This window comes from Phocoena sinus, chromosome 11 (assembly GCF_008692025.1).
Source record: "Phocoena sinus isolate mPhoSin1 chromosome 11, mPhoSin1.pri, whole genome shotgun sequence".
NCBI classification, from domain to species: domain Eukaryota; kingdom Metazoa; phylum Chordata; class Mammalia; order Artiodactyla; family Phocoenidae; genus Phocoena; species Phocoena sinus.
Window position 1 is genome coordinate 18,186,501 of NC_045773.1, and position 19,253 is coordinate 18,205,753.

At 49.9% G+C, this 19,253-nt stretch overlaps 1 protein-coding gene across 1 annotated transcript in view; it reads left to right on the plus strand.

The window, feature by feature from the left end:
- The first annotated feature begins 18,310 nt into the window (after positions 1-18,310).
- Positions 18,311-19,253, plus strand: part of RYBP (RING1 and YY1 binding protein) — a 77,034-nt gene continuing 76,091 nt past the window's right edge. The window contains exon 1 of the mRNA XM_032649945.1: positions 18,311-18,513. Coding sequence (XP_032505836.1) covers positions 18,482-18,513 — 32 coding nt within the window. The 5' untranslated portion in view covers positions 18,311-18,481. The remainder of the gene's footprint in view (positions 18,514-19,253) is intronic.

Consider the following 19,253-nt stretch of genomic DNA (forward strand, 5'->3'; position numbering starts at 1 on the left):
AGAGAGATGATGAGTTTCAAGATCCCCTTCCTCCTGCCCCTCCACCAGGTTCATTCGATACCTGAAGATATTTATAACGTGGCATTACCTTGGTAGTAATGCATAGTGGTGAAAAAACAATCAATCTGAAGGGACACACCTGGGTGGGTTCAGATCTTATCTCTGCCACTTACTAGCCATATAACCTTAAGCAAACTGCTTAAACACTCTAGGCCTCATTTTCCTCATCTGTAAAACAGAGATAGTAAGTTTCTTCTCCATAACCTCATTGTGAGGTTCCATGAGATAATGCATGTAAAACAGTGAGGACAGGGCCGAGAACGTAGCACCCGTAAATGCCAGTTCTTCTCACGTCTCGAGATGGGAAGCCAAATGCTGGTTGAGAACTTGAACACCTGAGACAGCGTTTGTCATCTTTTGTTGGAGGACCCCCCTGTACTCCGTGTGAATGCTTTCAGAATTCGATCCTAGTTCCCAAAACCTTGTCCGTGTCGTTACTCCCACCAGGAAGAAGTTCTGGTTACCGTGACGTGCACTTAGCCGTCAGCATGCCTCTCTGTCTCAGTCTCCAGGCCCCAGGAGTGCAGTGTTAGGCCAGGGAGCTGGTCACTAAGGGTGCAAAGCTGAAAGGAATGGGCCATGCATTGGACGTACTTTAGTTGCATAGTTGTGTGGAAAAATGAAATACTGAAAACTCAGGGCACTGGTGGAGAGACAGAGCTCGTGGCAGCAGATTTTCCATTCTTATGCACAACTGCTTCTCTGTCTGGGATAAGACAAAACTTCCCAGTGGCTTCTTTTTAATCTAAGGAGGCAGTCAGTGGATGCCGGGATGAGGCAGCCCTTGGTTAGCTGCTACTAGGAACCTCTGGCAAGTTATTGAACCGCTATATAGCCCAGTTTTCTCCTCTATAGCATGGAAATATTAATAGCATCCACCTAGCTCACTTACGTTTTGAGGATTAATTGGGATAATGAATGTAAAGTGTCTGGCACACAGTAAGCACTCAGTAGGTATACTTTGAGGCCAGCATCATTGTAATTATTACCTACATCTTGGTGATACTCAGTATATGATCTGCAAAGCAACCAGCTTTCTGTCCAAAGTTGGTAAATAGATGGTGGATGTCATATCTCTGTTGTGAATATCAACTATGAAATTTAATCATTCTTTTCAAAGCTCTCTAAGGGCTTGTCCCATTCTGTGAGTTCTCTGGTTTGCTTCCCCACGGCCCATGCTCCCCCTATGAAAGGATGCTTTCCTATGGCAGACACTGCTGGTTACCACCCCAACTGCCTGTCCCCCTTCTTTCTTGTGAATAGAAGACCAATTCTGCTCAGGCAGCCATGTGCCATGTGCCTGGCCCCAGGAGAGGAATCATAATTGGTGTAAGCCATTTCTGGCTGTCCCCTTTGCCTTTATCTTAATCGGTCTAGGAGAAGGCATGTGCTTGAGTTTCCAGTGAGATATAAGGGAAAGTCTCCCACTAAAAGGAGAGAGCAGTGTGGGGTGAGCCTCATTTTGGCCCCTGCTGTCTTCCTTCCTGCTTTAGGTACCGTCAGGTGAGAATGTGATGCTTGGAGCTACAGCTGCCATTTTGTAACCACGTGGTTATAAGCATGAGGATGACAGAGCAGAAAAATAGAAAGAGGCCAGCTTCTTGATGACATCGCTAAGCTGCCAGGCTGACTCTGGGGATGCTTGCCTCCAAATTTCTATTTTAGTGTACAATAACTGTTCTTATGATTCGGCCTATTGTGAATCTGATTTTCTGCTGCTTAATTGATACCCTCCTTTTCTGTTTGCCAAGTCTGGAAAATGACTGCTGTATAAATTCTGCCCTGATATAAAGACATTCAATTCCCATTTTCTTCCTCTATATTTGGATAATCAAGTGTCTTTAAATAAATTCCACTCGCCATTATAGTGAAACTGCTCTTGAAAAGGTCGCCAATGACCTCTTGATTGACGTGTCCAACAGCTTCATCTAATTTCACATCTTGCTGAACCCCTGATCCATTGGACAGCTTGACCACTTTCTTATTCTTAAAGTGAGTCCCTTCCTTGGCAGATGTCACTGTTCTTTTTACATCTCTGGGCCCTCTATTTCCCCTTCTTTTTCTGCCCTTCAACCATGGATGAACCCCGACACTTTGCCCTTTGCATTTTCCTTCTCATCTCTCACTAGGCGCTTCCCCTGAATGCTTTCTCCACTTCTAAGCCGCCACAGGCCCGAGTGATCCCCACATCTGTGTCTCCCATGGAGGTGTTTCCTCAGCATCAGATCCACCTATCTCTCTGTGCACAGAACGTGCCCACTTGGACGTCCCCTCAGGACTATAGACACCATTATTTCTAAACTGAACTATGTCCCCTACAAATTACTTGTCCTCTATGACACACCTCGCCACTCACACTAGCCCTCAGCTGGAAACCTCAGAGTCATCCTCAGCAATTCCTTCTCTCCCAACATCCAGTTAATCACCACCAAGTATAAGAATGTCTCTATTCTCAGGTGTCTGTGGCAGCTTCCTCATGTTCACGGCCATGGCCTCTGTTCGTCATCTCTGTATCGCAAAAGCCTCTCATGTACCTCGGATCTCTTCCCTTCCCCATCATCTGCATTGCTGTTAGAGTGGATTTTCTAAAAGCAAATTGAATCAGATTGTTGGATTTGAAATTTTCCAAGCGGATAAATGTGTGTGTGAGAGGTGGATGGGTGGGGAGACTGTATCAGCCCATCATGCCCTCCGAATAAAGTCCACACTTTAAAACATGGCACAGGAGACCCTCTAGTCACTCTGGGAACAGACTGCATTTTGTGTGTCGTCTCCTACCGTCTCCCCTCCACCTTCCCTGCATCCTCAGCTTGACCTCCCGGGGACTCCTCTTTCCCTCTGCTGTGTCCTTGATTGGGCGCCAGACCCCCATTCCCCAGCATTCTGAACTCCTAGCATCCTCTGGTTCTCACATCACGCTGCACTTCTTCCCCAAAGCATCCCCTGAGCCTAGGACTAAACTGGAGTTTCTCATCCTCGGCACGGTTAACGTTTAGGGCTGGATGGCTCCTTGCTGTGGGCCGTCCTGGGCATTGCAGGATGTCGTGCAGCATCCCTGGCCTCTGCCTGCTCGATGCCAGGAGCTCCCTTCCCCCACAGCTGCGGCAAGGAAAACACGTCCGGAGACTACAAAACATTCTCTGGGGGACAAAATCGTCCCACCACCCTCCTTGAGAACCATTGAATTAGACTTAGTTCCCTTCTTATCACCCCATAGCTCCCTGTTTTTCCCCGATCATAACAGCCATAGCGCATTTTTAAAATGACTCGTCTGACTGTCTCATCTGTTTCAACCGACTGTTATCTCCAAGAGGGCATCTCCCAGGGCCTGGCACCCAATAGGCATGCAGTGTAGCTTCATGAAAGAGATGGCTCCATGGTGGGAGCAACCTTGCTTGCCCTCTGCCTAGCGCCCAGTATGGTGCTAGCACACAGTAGCGCTCATAAATATTTGCTGAGTGAAGGAACGACCGAAGGATCCCATTCAAACGCTCGTTTCCTTGCGAAACTTTTAAGTATCCGAGTGAACGTTACAATCTTTTCTTCTCTTTACCCTGTAATATTTTGGGCATGCCCCTGTCCTCCAGCACTCATTCCACTGAATGATAATTACAACCAACTTGTTAAGAAATGTTGGTAGAAATTAAACCATGCTCTCTCTCTTCAGGCCTTTCTCTAGAAACAGGAAAACTAGGTCCATTCCTGTTCCCAGGGAGCATGGGCTCCCTTTTCCTTAAACTGCTACACCTGTTCTGCCCCCGGCTGCTCTCAGCCACACCCACCATACACGCTCATCCATCTTCCTCGGCTGACTTCAAAGAGGAGGACGGTCTCAGAGCCGCTGAGAATGAAGCACCGACTTCTGCTTGAAGGCCCCCTTTTGCCCTGCTGGCTCGCAGCCTCTCCCGCTGGGAGATGGGATGGGAAAGACCACCTCTGCAGCATGCCCATCCCTGATGACTTGAAATGCAAGAGGCTACAGTGGGCTCCACGCTGGAAAGGGGCCTTGTATTATTCAGGTGAACAAGGCGGTGGTCAAAAAGGAGAGCAGCCTGCTTGGGAAAAGAGATCAGGAGTCAGAGAAGAGTTGGGTGTCCTTTTCTGCACAGTAGACGGCTAATATGCATTTTTTAGTCGCAAAGGCCTGTAGGGAGAAGATGCCGAAGTTAATATTTATATTTGGCACCCAGTCCTCCGCATAAGTATCAGCACGGAGGCCCGGTGTTTGGTTTGAGGTCAGCTCCGTTTAAGCAGCCAGGCCAGGTGCAGACCCACACGCAGGACCTTTGAACTCACTGTGTAGCAATCCAGATGTTCAGCAGAGGTGATGAACTTGGGTCACTGATGATGAGAGAGCGTGCAGTGTTCTTCTAGCATCTTCCACGGGGAGCCCTGGACAGTAGACTTGGCCCCGAGCCCATTTTCCTCGCTAGAGTCAAGAAACAGTAGCAGCTGCAGTTGTTGCTAGGGATGAGGGAGCATCCACTGGGGAGTTGAAATAGCCAGGAGGGGGAGGTGGGTAGCAGGAAGGAGGTCATGAAATTGACCGTGCTTAGCCGCTGCCCTCGTTCGGATTACTTGGAGCCATTCTGCAATGGGAAAAATATTAGGCTTTAAATGACAGCCCTGACAAACATGATCCGTATGAGCAAATCAGTCTCAAAAGCAACTGCTATCGTTTATTAATGGAGGGCTTGCCAAACTGCATGGTTCTTCTAGAGTTTTCCAAGTCCCACACTTTGCCTCAAAAATGTGCAGAGTGAGAGGGGTTTGAACTTTTTGAATTTAATGCAAAGCACACATGTTGTTTGGGGTTTGTTTGTTTGTTTTTACAGTTGCAAAATATGTTATATAAAAAAGAACCATAGAGCAATAAAATGGTAATGTAAACACAAACCCTCCAAAAGGATGCAACATATTTCTAATGAAAGGAAACAACCACCTTCGCTTGATCCACAAAAAAATTAAAAAAGACGAAGAGGGGCCGTTTCATTCACAGCTTGTGGAATCCTACTGTCTTCTGCTCTCTGAATGAGTATTTTTGAGGCAAGACTTAAAAAAAACGGGAATTTTCCAAACGAAGCAGCTCCTGGCATAGCGGAAAGGGCGCTGACGTTGGCAGTCAGGCAGCTTGAATTCTGGTCTTCACTGCTGACCCCCTGCTTCCTGGCTTCCACCCCCAGCGCTCCATTCGAAGTGCTCTTGTCAAGGGTACCAGTGACCTTCTAATTGCTAAAGCCAAAGGGCATTTTTCAGTCCACTTCTGACCCGACCTCTCTTCAGCAGATGACACTCTTTCCTCCTTGAAATCCTCTCACCCTGAGCCTTCAATGACACCATCCCATCCCGGTTATACTCTAGCTTTCCCTGTCACTCCCTCTCAGACCCTCTCTAGGCTGTTTTCTTTTCCACCAATGGCTACCAGCAGCTGCCGTGTGCTGAGGCCATGCAGGCTCTGTGTGCATTTTCTTGTCAACTCCTCACAGCAACCCTGGGAGGTAGGGCTTAGTGGTTCCACTTTACAAACAAGGAAAGTAAGGCTCTGAGCGATGAAGCAATCCTCACCCCAGGTCACACAGCTGATATGTAGCTGGACTGGAATTCCCATCTAGGTTCGTTTGAATCCACAATCAAATTCTCGGCGACCACAGTGCCGTTTATCTTCCCCAGGTAGCCCCCTAAATAGGCGTGTTCCCCGGAGCTCTGTGTTTGGCCCCTGTTTCTTCTGCCTGCCCCGTCCCTGTAGAGGTTCATCTCCAGCCTTCCTCTCATAGCCCCTCTATGACAGCTTCAAAATATAGCCAAAATCTGTCCTGTGCTCCACGTTTCCAGCTGTTCCCAAGATTTCTCCATTTGCATGTGCCACAGTCACCTCGTAGAGGTGGTGATGGTGGACTCACTAACGACCATTCCATTCCCGATATTTTACCAAAGTCCATGATTGCTTAAGGAGTGGGTGCGTGACCTGATTCAGGCAGGAGAGATTGCTGGGGATGTCTAGCAATAAGGGGTTATTCTCTCTCTTAAACCGACACATGAAAAGTGGTTCCTTTTCTTCTTCTAGATGATGTTGTGCCCTGTAATACTGGAGTGGTGACAGCCATCAGCAACCCTGAGGGGTAGGTTGAATCCAACAAGAGGAGGAGGGAATCTGGGTCCTTAATGACCCGCTGATTGTATCTTCCTGGGACAGGGGCTTCCAGCTGTGTTAAATAACACATTTTTCTCATTGTTTGTATGGGTTTTTGTTTTTGTTTTGTTGTTTGCAGCCAAAAGCATCCTAAGTGACACATCAAATTCATCATATCTACGACTCAACTCATTATCTCTGCCTCCAAACAGCCTCCCCTCCTATGACTCTATCTCTGTTAATAGCACCATGGTTGACTCATTCACCCAAGTCCGAAACCTGGACATAACCCTTGACTCCACACTCTGCCTCACCCCTAAAAGTGTGATCATGAATTACGTCCAGGAGATTCTACTATTGAAAATCTCTCATGTGTTCTTTCCATTTACCCTCTCCTTGTTCTTTTCAGTTCTTTGCCATTTTACTGGTTTTCTGCCCCGTTTCTCAGTTTGACTCAAGCCACCACCATCTATATTGCTCCCAACGAGATTTTTTAAACTCAGTACCAGTCCAGCAACTTCCTTGATTAAACTGTGTCGGCAGTCCCCTTGTCTTCAAGATGAAATCCATCCAATCCACATGGTTTCTAAGATGCTTCAAGATGGCCCTTACCTCTCTGAACTCTCACTTCCACCGCTCCACACATGCTCTAAGTTCTAGCCCACTGATTTTTATGGTCCACGAGCCAAGTGTCACTGCATGTGTGGTTCCATGGACCTGGGATGTCCTCCCTGACTTGTCTCCCTGGACAATCCTGGTTGGCCAGTAGATCCTTGCGCACCTTGGCTTGCCACTCACACAGCATAGCAGGTGTGAATTTCAGGCATGCCAGAAATAGCTTGCCTTATTTTCATCTCTCTCCCCTTGATTTTTATTTTGAACCCCCATCCCAACTCAATCTTGGTCCATTTGGTGCTTCCCCTTTCTCTGGCATTGTATCCAAGTTCTAGACTCTCCAGCATTGTATCCAAGTGTCAGGGTGCTGAGGGACGTGTCTGCCTGGTCTCAGGGCATCTGTTCATCACAGGTTGCCATAGAGACATCCCTGGTTTTCTGTTCATGGCCCCTTCCAGTCCAGGAGTCATCTTGCCAATGCCCACTCCACGCTGGGTCCCTGGAATCTCTACAAGGTGGCTTTTGCTGTGCCCGCGTAGGCACCCCTCTGCCTGCTCTGAGGTCTTGCCACCTTCCTGGGGGTTTGTGGATGGACACCCCTGCTCTCTGGCCCTTGCCCTCTCCATCTTGTTACCTCCTTGCCATCTCTCCCTCCCTCAGCACCTGGGAAGTTTTCTTGTCTCAAAAAAGCACTTCCATCTGCTTTCTTCTTCTGAACATTTGCTTATTCCTTACTTCCCCTAAGCTCCCCTGTGGGAATGTGGAGGGCTTAGAATTAGGGAACGTGAGAGGCAGAGATTGACAGGCCTTATTTGCTTGTACTGTATCACGTCGCTTCCTTCAGACAGAGAATTAACTGCCTGGGAAAGAGGAAAATGCCAGGAGACAGAAGAACACAGAGGGACCATTACAATCACCTGGCCACTGCTGCCCTCCCCACCCTGCTGTCATTATTGGCTTTTGGCCCATTTCTCCCAGCCCGTGCGTTCCAGCGGCCCAGGTCCGCCGTGGCCTCCCCTTCCCAGGGGTTGTCAGCACCTGGAAGCTGGCACATGGTAGGTGCCTCGTAAACAGCTGTCAAATCTAAAGCTAAAAAACTAAGACGAGAGTAGACGTTGGAGCCAGGGAGAGCTGAATGAATCCTGCCAGCTGCCTTCCTGGGGGTGTGACCTGGGGCCAGTTTCCACAGCTCTGTCTGTGGGCAGTAGCCACGGGGAGGTGAGGACTCGAAGAGGAGGTGAGAGACAGTGCTCCTTAAAGCCCTGGCGTTTGTACGTCCCCTCCTCCTCACCTGCCCACATTCTGGCTCAATTTTATCATCTCCCCTCACCCTTGTCATGTGGCCCAAATTTCTGTATCAGACGCCTCTCCTTTGCAGATGCATTTGGTGAGACCAAATGTTTTTGCCCTGACCCTTCCAGGTGGGTCCCTACTCTCCCTCCAGTGAATGACTTTCAGGATTCTTGAGTTCCAGGGATTCAGTGTGTGATAAAGTACAGAGAACTTGGAATTCTGGTTCTGCCATGCCCTGGCTGTGGGAAGATGGACAGGTTTCTGGGTCTCAGTTTCCTCATCCGGAAGATGGGAGCGATGATAACTAGACTCGGGCTGCCTGGGTTCACATCCCAGCCCTGCCACTTTCCAAATATGCAGCTCAGGGCAAGTGACTTTTGTCTTCATTTCCTGTTCATAAAAGAGGCATCGGGCTTCCCTGGTGGCACAGTGGTTGAGAGTCCACCTGCCGATGCAGGGGACACGGGTTCGTGCCCCGGTCCGGGAAGATCCCACGTGCCGCGGAGCGGCTGGGCCCGTGAGCCATGGCCGCTGAGCCTGCGCGTCCGGAGCCTGTGCTCCGCAATGGGAGAGGCCGCAACAGTGAGAGGCCCGCATACCGCAAAAAAAAGAGGCATCGTCATAGAAGCCGTCTCACAGGATTATTGTTAGCGTTCACTGAGTAAACAAACCTAAATTCTTCAGCACCTCGCCCGTAAGCGCTCCACGTATGTTGGTTACCATGATCCCGCGCTGGCCTCTCTTTAGCTACCTACAAACTCACGGCACTTTATTAGTCTGCTTGGGCTGCTGTAACAAAATACCACAGACAGGGTGGCTTAAAACAGCAGAAATTTATTGTCTCAGTGCTGGAGGCTAGAAGTCCATGATCAAGGTGTCTGCCAGTTTGGTTTCTCCTGAGGCCTCTCTCCTTGGCTTGCAGACAGCCACCTCCTGCTGTGTCCTCACATGATCTTTCCTCAGTGTGCATGCATCCCCAGTGTCTCGTCCTCTTCTTATAAGGTCAGATTGGATGAGTTCCCACACTAACGGGTTCATTGAACGTAATCAGTGCTTTAAAAGCCCTCTCTCCAAGTAGTCACATTCTGAGGAATTGGGAGTTAGGGCTTAACATATGAATTTGAGCAGGGGGCACAATTCAGTCCATGACAACATGTAAAGAAACCCCACCATTAGACATCTGTTCTTTGGGGGAGCCTCTTTCTTAACCTAATTCTTGATTAATGAATCCCAGGGTGTTTGGGTTGAGGGGATTTCTTTCGTGGTTTAGTAGAGAGACCCCGCTCTCAGAGAAGCAGGTTTTGAAGCTCCAATTTAAAACCTGCTCATGGGTCTGAGGGTGGCTGTGAGGACCAAGAGGGCAGTGTGGGTGAAACCCTCCACAATCTCCACATCCCCAGGTTTTTGCCTCTGACCTAAAAAGACAGAACTAGATGGATTGTCTTGATTCTCCTTTGCATCCTCAAAATTCTATGACTGTGATTCTAAGGGTGGAAATTCAAGCATCAAGAACAAGCTGCTGGGGAAGCAGTTTCTGGGCCCAAGGCATCAGCAGATATTGTTGAATCAATGAAGGAAACCACACCCATCTTAGGGAAGCTCCCACTCTGCATCTTCCCAAGGCCCAAACTGCAGCAGTGCCAGTGTGTATCATTCAGTCCCTGGGTTCTGGCACATGTGGCTTGTCTGCTTTGGCAAGAACTCACAGTAATGTGGGCCCATTAACTAGGTGTGCAAGGGGCAGGAAACCTACTTGTCTTTAAGAGGACCCCGGGATGCTCGGTCCAAAAAGACCACTAAAAAAAAAAAAAAAAAAAAAAAAAGACCACTTGAACTTCCACATCTGTCCACCTTCCTCAGGCTCCCTCCAAAACCGGCTGGTTCTTTTTCAACGCAAGGTGTGCTCTAGAAGCAGAGATGAAGGGATGGAGTCGGAGAGTCAGACGCCGAGTTTGAATTCAAACCCTGTCCCTGGCTCTGGGCACATCACTGACTCCATTTCTTCATCTGTCAAATAGGGTCATAATAGTTCTTGCCTCACTGGATCATCTGCAATTTCAATGGGGTAACAGGTGTAAAAGTGCTTCATTCATTCCACCAATAATTTTTGAGCTCCTGCTACGTGTAGGAACATCTCCTACACTGTTCTAGGCACTAAGGATACAGAATGAAACGAAGCAAAGCCATCGTCCTGAGAGAAATTAAATTCTAGTGGAAGAGCCAGGCAAAAACAATGCACCATGCAATGCCAGATCATGATAAGGATGTAAAGAAAAATAAAGCAGGATGAGGGGATGGCACTGACTGGGGTGACACCACGTAAGATGGCTTAGTCGGAGAGGTCCTCTCTGAGGAGGGAGCATTTAGCAGCCACCTGAACCATGAGAGACATGGAGCCATGGGAATATCTGGGGGAAGAACAGGTAGAAAGGCCCTAAGAGGTGGCTGCACTTGGCAGGAAACTGCAAGAGGCCCGTGTGCCTGGAGCTGAATTGGGAGTGGATGAAGTCAGCGGGCCTTGAAGACTAGGATCAAGATTCTGGATTTTAGGGAGCTCCCTGGCGGTCCAGTGGTTAGGACTCTGCACTTTCACTACCGAGGGTGGAGGTTTGATCCCTGGTCAGGGAACTAAGACCCTACAAGCCACATGGCGCAGCTGAAAATAAAAAAGGATTCTGGATTTTATAACCTCTAAGCATTATATGTAATGTTTAGCTATTAATTCCATTTAGCTCGTGAATCTCTCAGGGAAATGTATGATTTATTAATTTTTTATGTACTGTGAGGTTGGAATAAAAACAGAACATTTACTTTGTCATCTCAAAATTGATTAAGAAGAAAAGATCAACATCCTTGATACATTTTATATTGACATAATAAAGCATATTAAATGTAAAGACAGAAGGAAAATGTTAGAGGAAAAAAAGAAAAGATTCTGGATTTTAACCAAAGCGTCATGAGAAGTCATTGGAGGATTTTCAGCAAGGGGAGTGACTGTCATCTACATCTTAGAAGGATCCTCTGGTTGCTGTTTGGAGAAGAGACTTTAAGGAATCACGGTAGTCACCAAGCTGATCACCAAATATTTCCTGCACCTCTCGGGCACATGGTGGGCTGCACTTCCTGTTGCCAACTGACCAGTGAGCTGGGGGCAGAAGCCCACGAGTGTCATTTCCAGGGCAGGCACTCAGTTGCCAGTACGAGACCCTCCAGAGTTCCTTTTTCCTCTGTGTCGGCAACCAGTAATGTTGGAGGTGAAGCCTGGGTTGCAGGGGGAGGAGACGGAAAAGAGCTGCAGCTGGCCTGCAGTGGGCACATCACATCAGCAAGAAGTCAACCTTTGTCAGGATAAATCATGAAGATTTGGGAGCTGTAACCATAACCTAGCCTAACCTATCCTAGCAGGTACCAGGAGCAAGAGGGCAAGTAGGGAGCCAGTTAGGAGGCTGGAAGGTGATCCCAGCTTGGACTGGAGTGAAAGCAACAGAGAGGATGAGGAGTGGTCAGGTTCAGGATATACTGAAGGTTAAGTACAAAGGATTTGCTGACGGACGGGAGGTAGGGTATTAGGGAAAGTAAAGAGTCACGGATGACTCCAGGGATTATGGCCTGAGTAACTTACTGAAAAGAGCACCCAGGACAGCACAGGGTTACCCACAGTGCTAGGTGCACAGCAGAGCTACAAAATGCTAGCTCTTTGCTTAGTACTATGAAGGGAGCAGGCAATGTAGAATGTAGAGGCTTTGGGACCTTTTCAACCCAAAACGATCAAGAGTCAGATTTATTGAGGCATAATTTACGTACAGTGAAATGTGCTCTTTGGGGTGACTAGGTATGAATTTTGACAAATTCGTTTTGTCTTGTCACCACCCGCACAGTCAAGATGTAAACTGCTTCCATCACGCCCCCAATTCCGTTTTTGCTGCTCCTCCCTTTGCAGTCGCATCCTCCTTCCACCCCTGACGCCTGGCAACCACTGATCTGTTCTCCATCCCTGTCGTTTTGCCTTTTCCAGAATGTCACATGAATTGAATCATACCCTGTGGGACCTTTGGAGGCGGCTTCTTTCACTTAGTTGAACGCATTTGAGATTCACTCGGGCTGCACAGATGTGTCAATAGTTTATTCCTTTTCCTGGCTGAGTGGTATTCCATGGTGTGGAGGTACCTACCACTCTTTGTTTCCCATTCACCAGCTGAAAGACATTTGGGTTGTTTCCAAATTTTGGTGATGATGAATAAATATCTGAGTACAGGTTTTTGGGTGAACATATGTCTTTATTTCCCTTTGTAAATTTCTAGAAGTGGGATTGCTGGCTCATATGGTAAGTGTATGTTTAACTTTGTAAGAAACTGTCAAACCGTTGTTGCAGAGGACTCATACCATATTGCACTCCCACTGGTGTTGTTTGAAGGCGGCTCCATGTCTTCCCCGGCACTTGGGAATGTCAGGATTTTTTGATTTAAGCCATTTGAATGTGTAGTAGTATCTCACTGTGGTTTAATTTGCATTTCCCTAATGAATAATGATGTGGAGTGTTTCTTCATGTGCTCATTAGCCATTCATACCTCTTTTTTGACAAAATGTCCATTCAGATCTTTTCCTCATGTTTCGCTAGGTTGCTTGTTTTTTTAATTGTATCCTAAGAGTTCTTCATGTATCCTGGATACAATTCCTTTATCAACTATGTGTTTTGCAAATGTTTTCGCCCAGTCTTTGACTTGTTTTTCATTTTCTAAAGTGTCTTTGAAAGAGCAAAACTTTTTAATTTTGATGAAGTCCAAGCTACCAACTTTTTCTTTTATGGGTCATGTGGTTTTCTTGGTATCATATCTAAGAAATCTTGCTCTATCCAAAGCCACAAAGGTTTCTTCTACATTTTTTCTGGTAGTTTTATAGCTTTAGGTTTTACACTTAGGCCTCTGATCTGTTTTGTTTATTTATTTATTTATTTATTTATTTATTTATTTATTAACGGCTGCATTGGTTCTTCGTGGCTGCGCACGGGCTTTCTCTAGTTGCGGAGAGCGGGGGCTACTCTTGGATGCAGTGTGCGGGCTTCTCATTGCGGTGGCTTCTCCTGTTTCGGAGCACAGCCTCTAGGCGTGCGGGCTTCAGTAGTTGTGTCATGCGGGTTCAATAGTTGTGGCTCACAGGCTCTAGAGCGCAGGCTCAGTAGTTGTGGCGCACGGGCTTAGTTGCACCGAGGCATGTGGGATCTTCCCGGACCAGGGCTCGAACCTGTGTCCCCTGCATTGGCAGGTGGATTCTTAATCACTGAGCCACCAGGGAAGCCCTCTGATCTATTTTGAATTAATTTTTGTAAATGGTGTGAGGCATAACCCAGGGCAAATGTGACTTGTGATATTTCCTACTTGCGCAAGAAGCAGATCAATAAAACTTCCTATCTCTGATGAGCATGAGCACAGGTGACAGTGTGGCTCATTGCAAAATCTGGTTAAGGTTCAAACACAGACGGTCAGGGAAGCTCCACCTCTTTCTGACTCCGGGGCTGCTTCTTTAGAAGTTCATCCTGTCTTCAGTAACAGCTCCACAGATGTCGCCAGTGATCTCAGCACAGGCCTGAGTTTTTCAGTGAAATGAGCTAGGTTTTCCCCAGTTCCTAAGATACTCCAGGTAGTTAGATGCTTCAAGAAACAATGTTCTCTCTTAAACCACTGAAGGAACATTCAGTGCAAAGTAGGGCATTAAAGCTTTGCAATTACGATCAAAATCTTAACCTTTCTAGCTTCCGTCCTTCGTGGGTGACTTTTTCAGTCACTAAGTGATACTGTTTTTTCCTTACTGTTCCCCTCAATAACACCATCTTGAGAAGTTTCATTACAATTATTTAGATCTTGGTACACTTAAAACATCAAGAATAAAATTGGATGAGGAGAGGGGGTTAGGAAGCCAACAGAGAATTGTCCACTTTTGATTTGGTCAACTGAGGACATTCTAAGCAAGGCAAGTACTGTCTACTATTGCCGCCGCTCCATTGAAAAAGGAGGATTTAAGTTGCCCAACCCTACAAGAAAAGAAAAAACTTGGAAGGACATAATCTCAGAAAAAAAAATGGTCTTTGCTGAGAACCAACTAATTGGTAATTTACTTGAGTGTAGGAAAGTATTCATACATTTCCCCTTTAGTTTTCTCATTTCACTGCAGGTTGGTGAAAACCTCACCCCAAACCACAGTTTGGACTCAGACCATAGGAAGGTGTAACATGGGGGGCGGGGGCGGAGTAAGCCCTAAGGTATCTGGAGAAAGGCTTTTTTTTCCTCTCACTTGTGTGTAATACCCTTATTGGGTGTTGCTGAAGTTCAGAGCCCCAGTCTTAGTGTTTAGGTTTTCTGCCTGGAGTAGCACTTGCAAATGTAAAGGCAGGAGGAAGCTGAGTTGATAACATTCCAGACCCTTCCTTTGACAGGCACCAGTAGGTTTTGCTTCTTTCTGGAGTATAAGAAAGGGGGGAAGCTCTTTTCGAACTGCCCTTCCCTGTCCAACTCCCAAGCTAATCTAAAGATCCTCCCCCTGCCTCCCTGCTCTAAGGGGTCTGTCTCTCCCAGTCCCTCATTCATGAAGGCAGACCAAAGACAGTCCCCGGCAGACAGAGAGTCTTGGTAAACTCTTCAGTGGTTTCCATGGCAGTCAGGATAAAGACCCTGCTCCCATCTCAGCCCACCCTGCCGTACAGGAGGTAGCCAGGGGCTACCTCTCTGGCCCCATCTCTCCTCTCTCACAGGGCTCCTGGCACAGCTGCTCACCTCTGTCTCCTCCAAAGCCCCACATCCCTGAATGCTCTTCCTTTCTCTTCTCCTAGGCAATCTTGCCATGCTTCCCGTACTTTGTAGCATTTGTCACAATCATAATTAATTACTCTGATGAAGTCTGCCTGCTGAAGTAGAATGTAAACTCCAAAAGATCAGGAATTAAGTGTGTCTTGCTTATCTGATCTTCCCATCCCTGGCGTGGGGCAAGGCATGGAGTCGCGGTGCAATAAATTACTGTTAAATGAGAGAAATCCTCTTCGATGCTCGTTCACCAGGCACTGTTCTAGGCGTTTATATATCACAGTGTGTGTGTTTTGGAGGGGGGGTGGGGTGTGGTGAAGAGAAAAAGAGAAAAAAAAATCCTTGCCGTTACAGAGCTTCTATCCTACTGGGTAAAGATCTGCTAAACAAGATAAGCAAACAGCATGGTATGCCAGATGGTGATAAGTGCAAAGGAGACAACAGAAAGGCAGTTAAGGGACACACAGGGAGCTGGTGGACGGTACTTTTAGATTTGGTGACCAGGAAAAACCTCACGGAGAATGTGACTTTTGAGCAAAGACCTGAAGGAGGCAAGGCAGCTGAAAATGTGGTTATCTGGGAAAAGAGCATTCCAAGCACAGGGAACAGCAAGTGCAAAGGCCCTGTGGTGGGAGCACGACTTGTTCCTGGAAGAGCCCGTGTGACTGAAGTGGAGTGAATGAGAGGGAAGGAGGCAAAATGTCCAAATGTGGTCCTTTAATCTGCCCTGTGTATCCATGGAATCATTTACACCAGACATTTCTTGGGGAGTGCTTCTAACCAGCGTCTGTTCTAAAACCACCGGCTTCTAATAGTTTTTAAAGCAGTAGAACCCTTCCTTCCAATGAAATACGAAGTGGAAGTTCAAGATAGGAAACAGAGGAGCAGCAAGGCAGCTCTCTGTCAACTCCCACTCATCCCTTCACCCCACACTGGTTCAAGGTTACGCTGTGGAGGAAGATTTATTCCCCACGCAGCTCAGGTTGAAACCACCGCTCTAGGACCACAGTCTGATGCTCTGCCTAGAGTCATGCTGTTCTCCAGCATGAAGGAGTCTTGTCTGGCTCCTGTAACTACAAGGAGACTTTCAGTAGATATTTACGTCCAACATGTGAACGAACTTAGAGCTTCTGCAGTTACAACCACATGGTGATGTGTGGGTCTGATATGTTCCTAGAAACTAGTTCTCTATTCTGGAACTTCTTTTTTCTTCAAACCAGTTTTTAAACTTTTTCTCTTTTTGAAGAGATAAAACAGGTCAAACACACACACACAAATACACAGGTCAAACACACACACACAAATACACTGAAAAAGTCAGTCTCCTATGGATAACTAAATGACCATGTATTGGCAATGGAATTTCACACCCTTAAGCAAACAAAAAATGAATTACTGAGATAGCCAACAGTATGGATGAATATCACAAATATTTTGTCGAGCAAAAGGTGCCAGCCAGACACTTCAGTCCATACCGTGTGACCCATGTGTACGATGTTCAGGCAAAGCTAATCTGCAGGGAGAGGAGTAACTCGCCGGAAAGATGAAAAGATTCTGTATCTTGATCCAGATGGTGCATGCAAAGGTGCAGTGGATACACATAAAAATTCACGGAGCTGTAAAACAATTCGTGCGTTTTACTCTTGCTAAGTAGTAATAAAGTCCGTCTCCTTCCCACTACCTGTGGCTTCCAGCTACCCAAGTTTCCGTCCCACAAGGCCACTTCTCCAGCCGGGATTTCTTAATGCCCCTTTTCTCGCAGTACCTTCACGCTAGGGGCAGAATCCTGGGAGCATGCCAGGCAGACATCAGAGGCCAAGGCTGCAGGCACTGTGCCATGGCTTGTGTGCATGCCCCTTGCCTTCCTCTGGCCTCTTTGGCCCTCCTCTTCCTCCTTTCCTCCCTGGAGGGTTGCGGGAGGTGGCTGACCCTGGCTGAACAGTGTGTTCGTGCTGGCCCTCCAGGGTGTGCCTGCCTAGGAAGGACAGCGTGTGCTTATCAAGCTTATCCGTTGACACATTCCCTCCCTCTTTAATTCTCTCCCTTCTGATCCCTGGACTGATCCTAGGACTTCTTGCTCCCTGGGCACTCTGTCTCAGGGAAGTGAGCTTCCCCGGTCTACTGCCCTGGAATGCTTCCCTTTTATGGGGCAGTCTTGACAGCAACCCACTTTGTGTTTGCATATAAACTGGGGGGAGGGGGGCTGTCTCAGTGGAAGCTGAGGGCCCGTCTTATCTTCCCTCCACACCCCTATCCCCACCCCCCAACTTCTAGCATTATCCCTTGAGCCTGTCCCTTACCCCACCCAGGGCTTCAGCCCAGCCAAGCCTTTTATCTTATCATCTGTGGTTTTCCCCCTACCACGATTCCCCACTGCCTAAGGCCAGAGGGGCCTGAGTCACGTTCAAGTCAATTTGGCAAGCGTCCTTGGAGCAGGGCAGAAAGTAAAGGGTACTACTTGTTCCTCGCCTCTAAGAAGCTTCTGAAGCAGGGGAAATGGTGCACAACCCAGGCCCAGTTATAGTAGCTCTCAACCCACTAGTTTGTGTTGGTCCTTCCTAAGTGCCAGGCGCTGACCTGCCTGCTTTTCGTGCACTACGTCTCTGAATTTTCCGAAGAACCTATGGAGGATGATTATTAGCCTCATTTTGGAGATGAAGGCGCTGAGACATAAGGCTTAAACTGTTGGCATGTGGCTGCCGGGATCTGAACAGCAGTTTCCCTAGGGGAAACGCCCTATTTAGGCTCTCGGGGGTTCAAGCAGGAGCTGAGTGTCGGGCCTTGGGGGACATTGAGCTGAGCCACACCCTTTCCGCACAGTTCCCTCTGGCGTCAGGGGCCTGGGAAGGGGCTTCGGGGCGGTGTATCGGCTGGAAACAGGGACTTCACGAGAGGCAGATACAAAGCTCCGCGTGGCAGAGGAGCAGAAGGGCGCGGGGGAACCCGGGCCAAAAGAGGCCCTGCCGGCTCCCAGGGCACCGCAAGCCTCGAGGCGTTGCGAGCGTCGCGGCTGTTGCAAGCCCCAGCGGCGCGCGCAAACTGCGCCCAACTACTTCCCCGGGGCGGCTTCGGGGCCCGGGGCCCGGCGACAGTCCCACGGTGCGGCCGCGCGAGGCCCGAAGCCCAGACCCGGTACCCGGGCGCGGCCACGTGCGCCCCGCCGGCCTCGCACGCTCCACCGCGCCGGGCCGCGGGGCCACCGGCAGCCACGCGCGCCCCCAGCGCGCACACACTCCCGGGCACGCACACCAACGGCCCGGCCCACGTCCGCCACGCCCCGCCCTCCCCCGCGCCCCGCCCCCGCCCTCGCGGCGCCGGCCGCCGCCTTCCCATTGGCCGCCCGGCGCGTGACGCGCGGCGCCCGGCCCCGCCCCTCGTCAGTCACTCGGCGGAGGCGGCGCTGGTGGGGACTAGTCTCGTCCGGAGACTGGCAGCGGCGGCGTCGGCGGCGGCCGGAGCTCGAGCCCCAGCGGCTGAGGGCGGGCGCGGGGGAGGGAGGGGGGCCGGTCCGCGACGACTCCCCGGACGGCGTTTCTCCTCCGAGCAACGCCGGTTTCAGCTTTGGGGGGGGCGGGGGTACAGCCCATCCATGACCATGGGCGACAAGAAGAGCCCGACCAGGTACCTGCTCCGAGCCGAGGGGGCGGAAGGGGAGGGAGGGCTGGGGGCGGGCGGGGGCCGGCGACGACTAGGCCCCGGAGCCACCCGGGGCGGGGGGAGGCGCTGCTAAGATGGAGATCCGGGGGCGGGGGGAGGCGGCGGCGGCGGCGGCGGGCGGTGGCGGCGGCGGCGGGAGGCGGTGTCGCTCCCGCTCGGGGCCGGCGGCCGTGCGCGCCGCAGCCATGGCGGCTCCTCCTCAGCCGCCCTCCGCCGCCGCCGCCGCCGCCGCCACTCCTCCCAGACAAAGGGAGATTTAACCAGGTGGGGAGGGAGGGAGGACGCGAGCATGGGAGGGGAGAGGGAAGGAGCCGGCCCACTCCCTGCCGCCGGCTTCGGGCTGTCCCTGCGCGCCCCCTCCAGATCCGGCCCGCGGCTCCCCTCCCGGCCCCCCCAGCCCCACTCAAGTCCACAAGTCCGCCCGCTTCCTGCGCCCGCCGCGGCCCTTCCCGGGGCGCCGCCGCCGCCTACTGTGCGAGGCAGCACGGCCCGGGCCCGGAGGCTGCGTGGTGCCGGTGGGGGCGCCCCGTTCCCTCCCCCGGTTCCTCTTCTCGGCCCCGAAAAGGGTGGGTGGGTGGTCGCCAGGGCGAAGTTTCCAGCGCCGGATTCCTGCGAAATTACGACGGCTCACCAGCGGCTGTGTTTTGCTGTCTCTCCCCCTTTTTCCTGCTCCTTGACTCTTCCCTCCCCTTTCCCCCACTCCT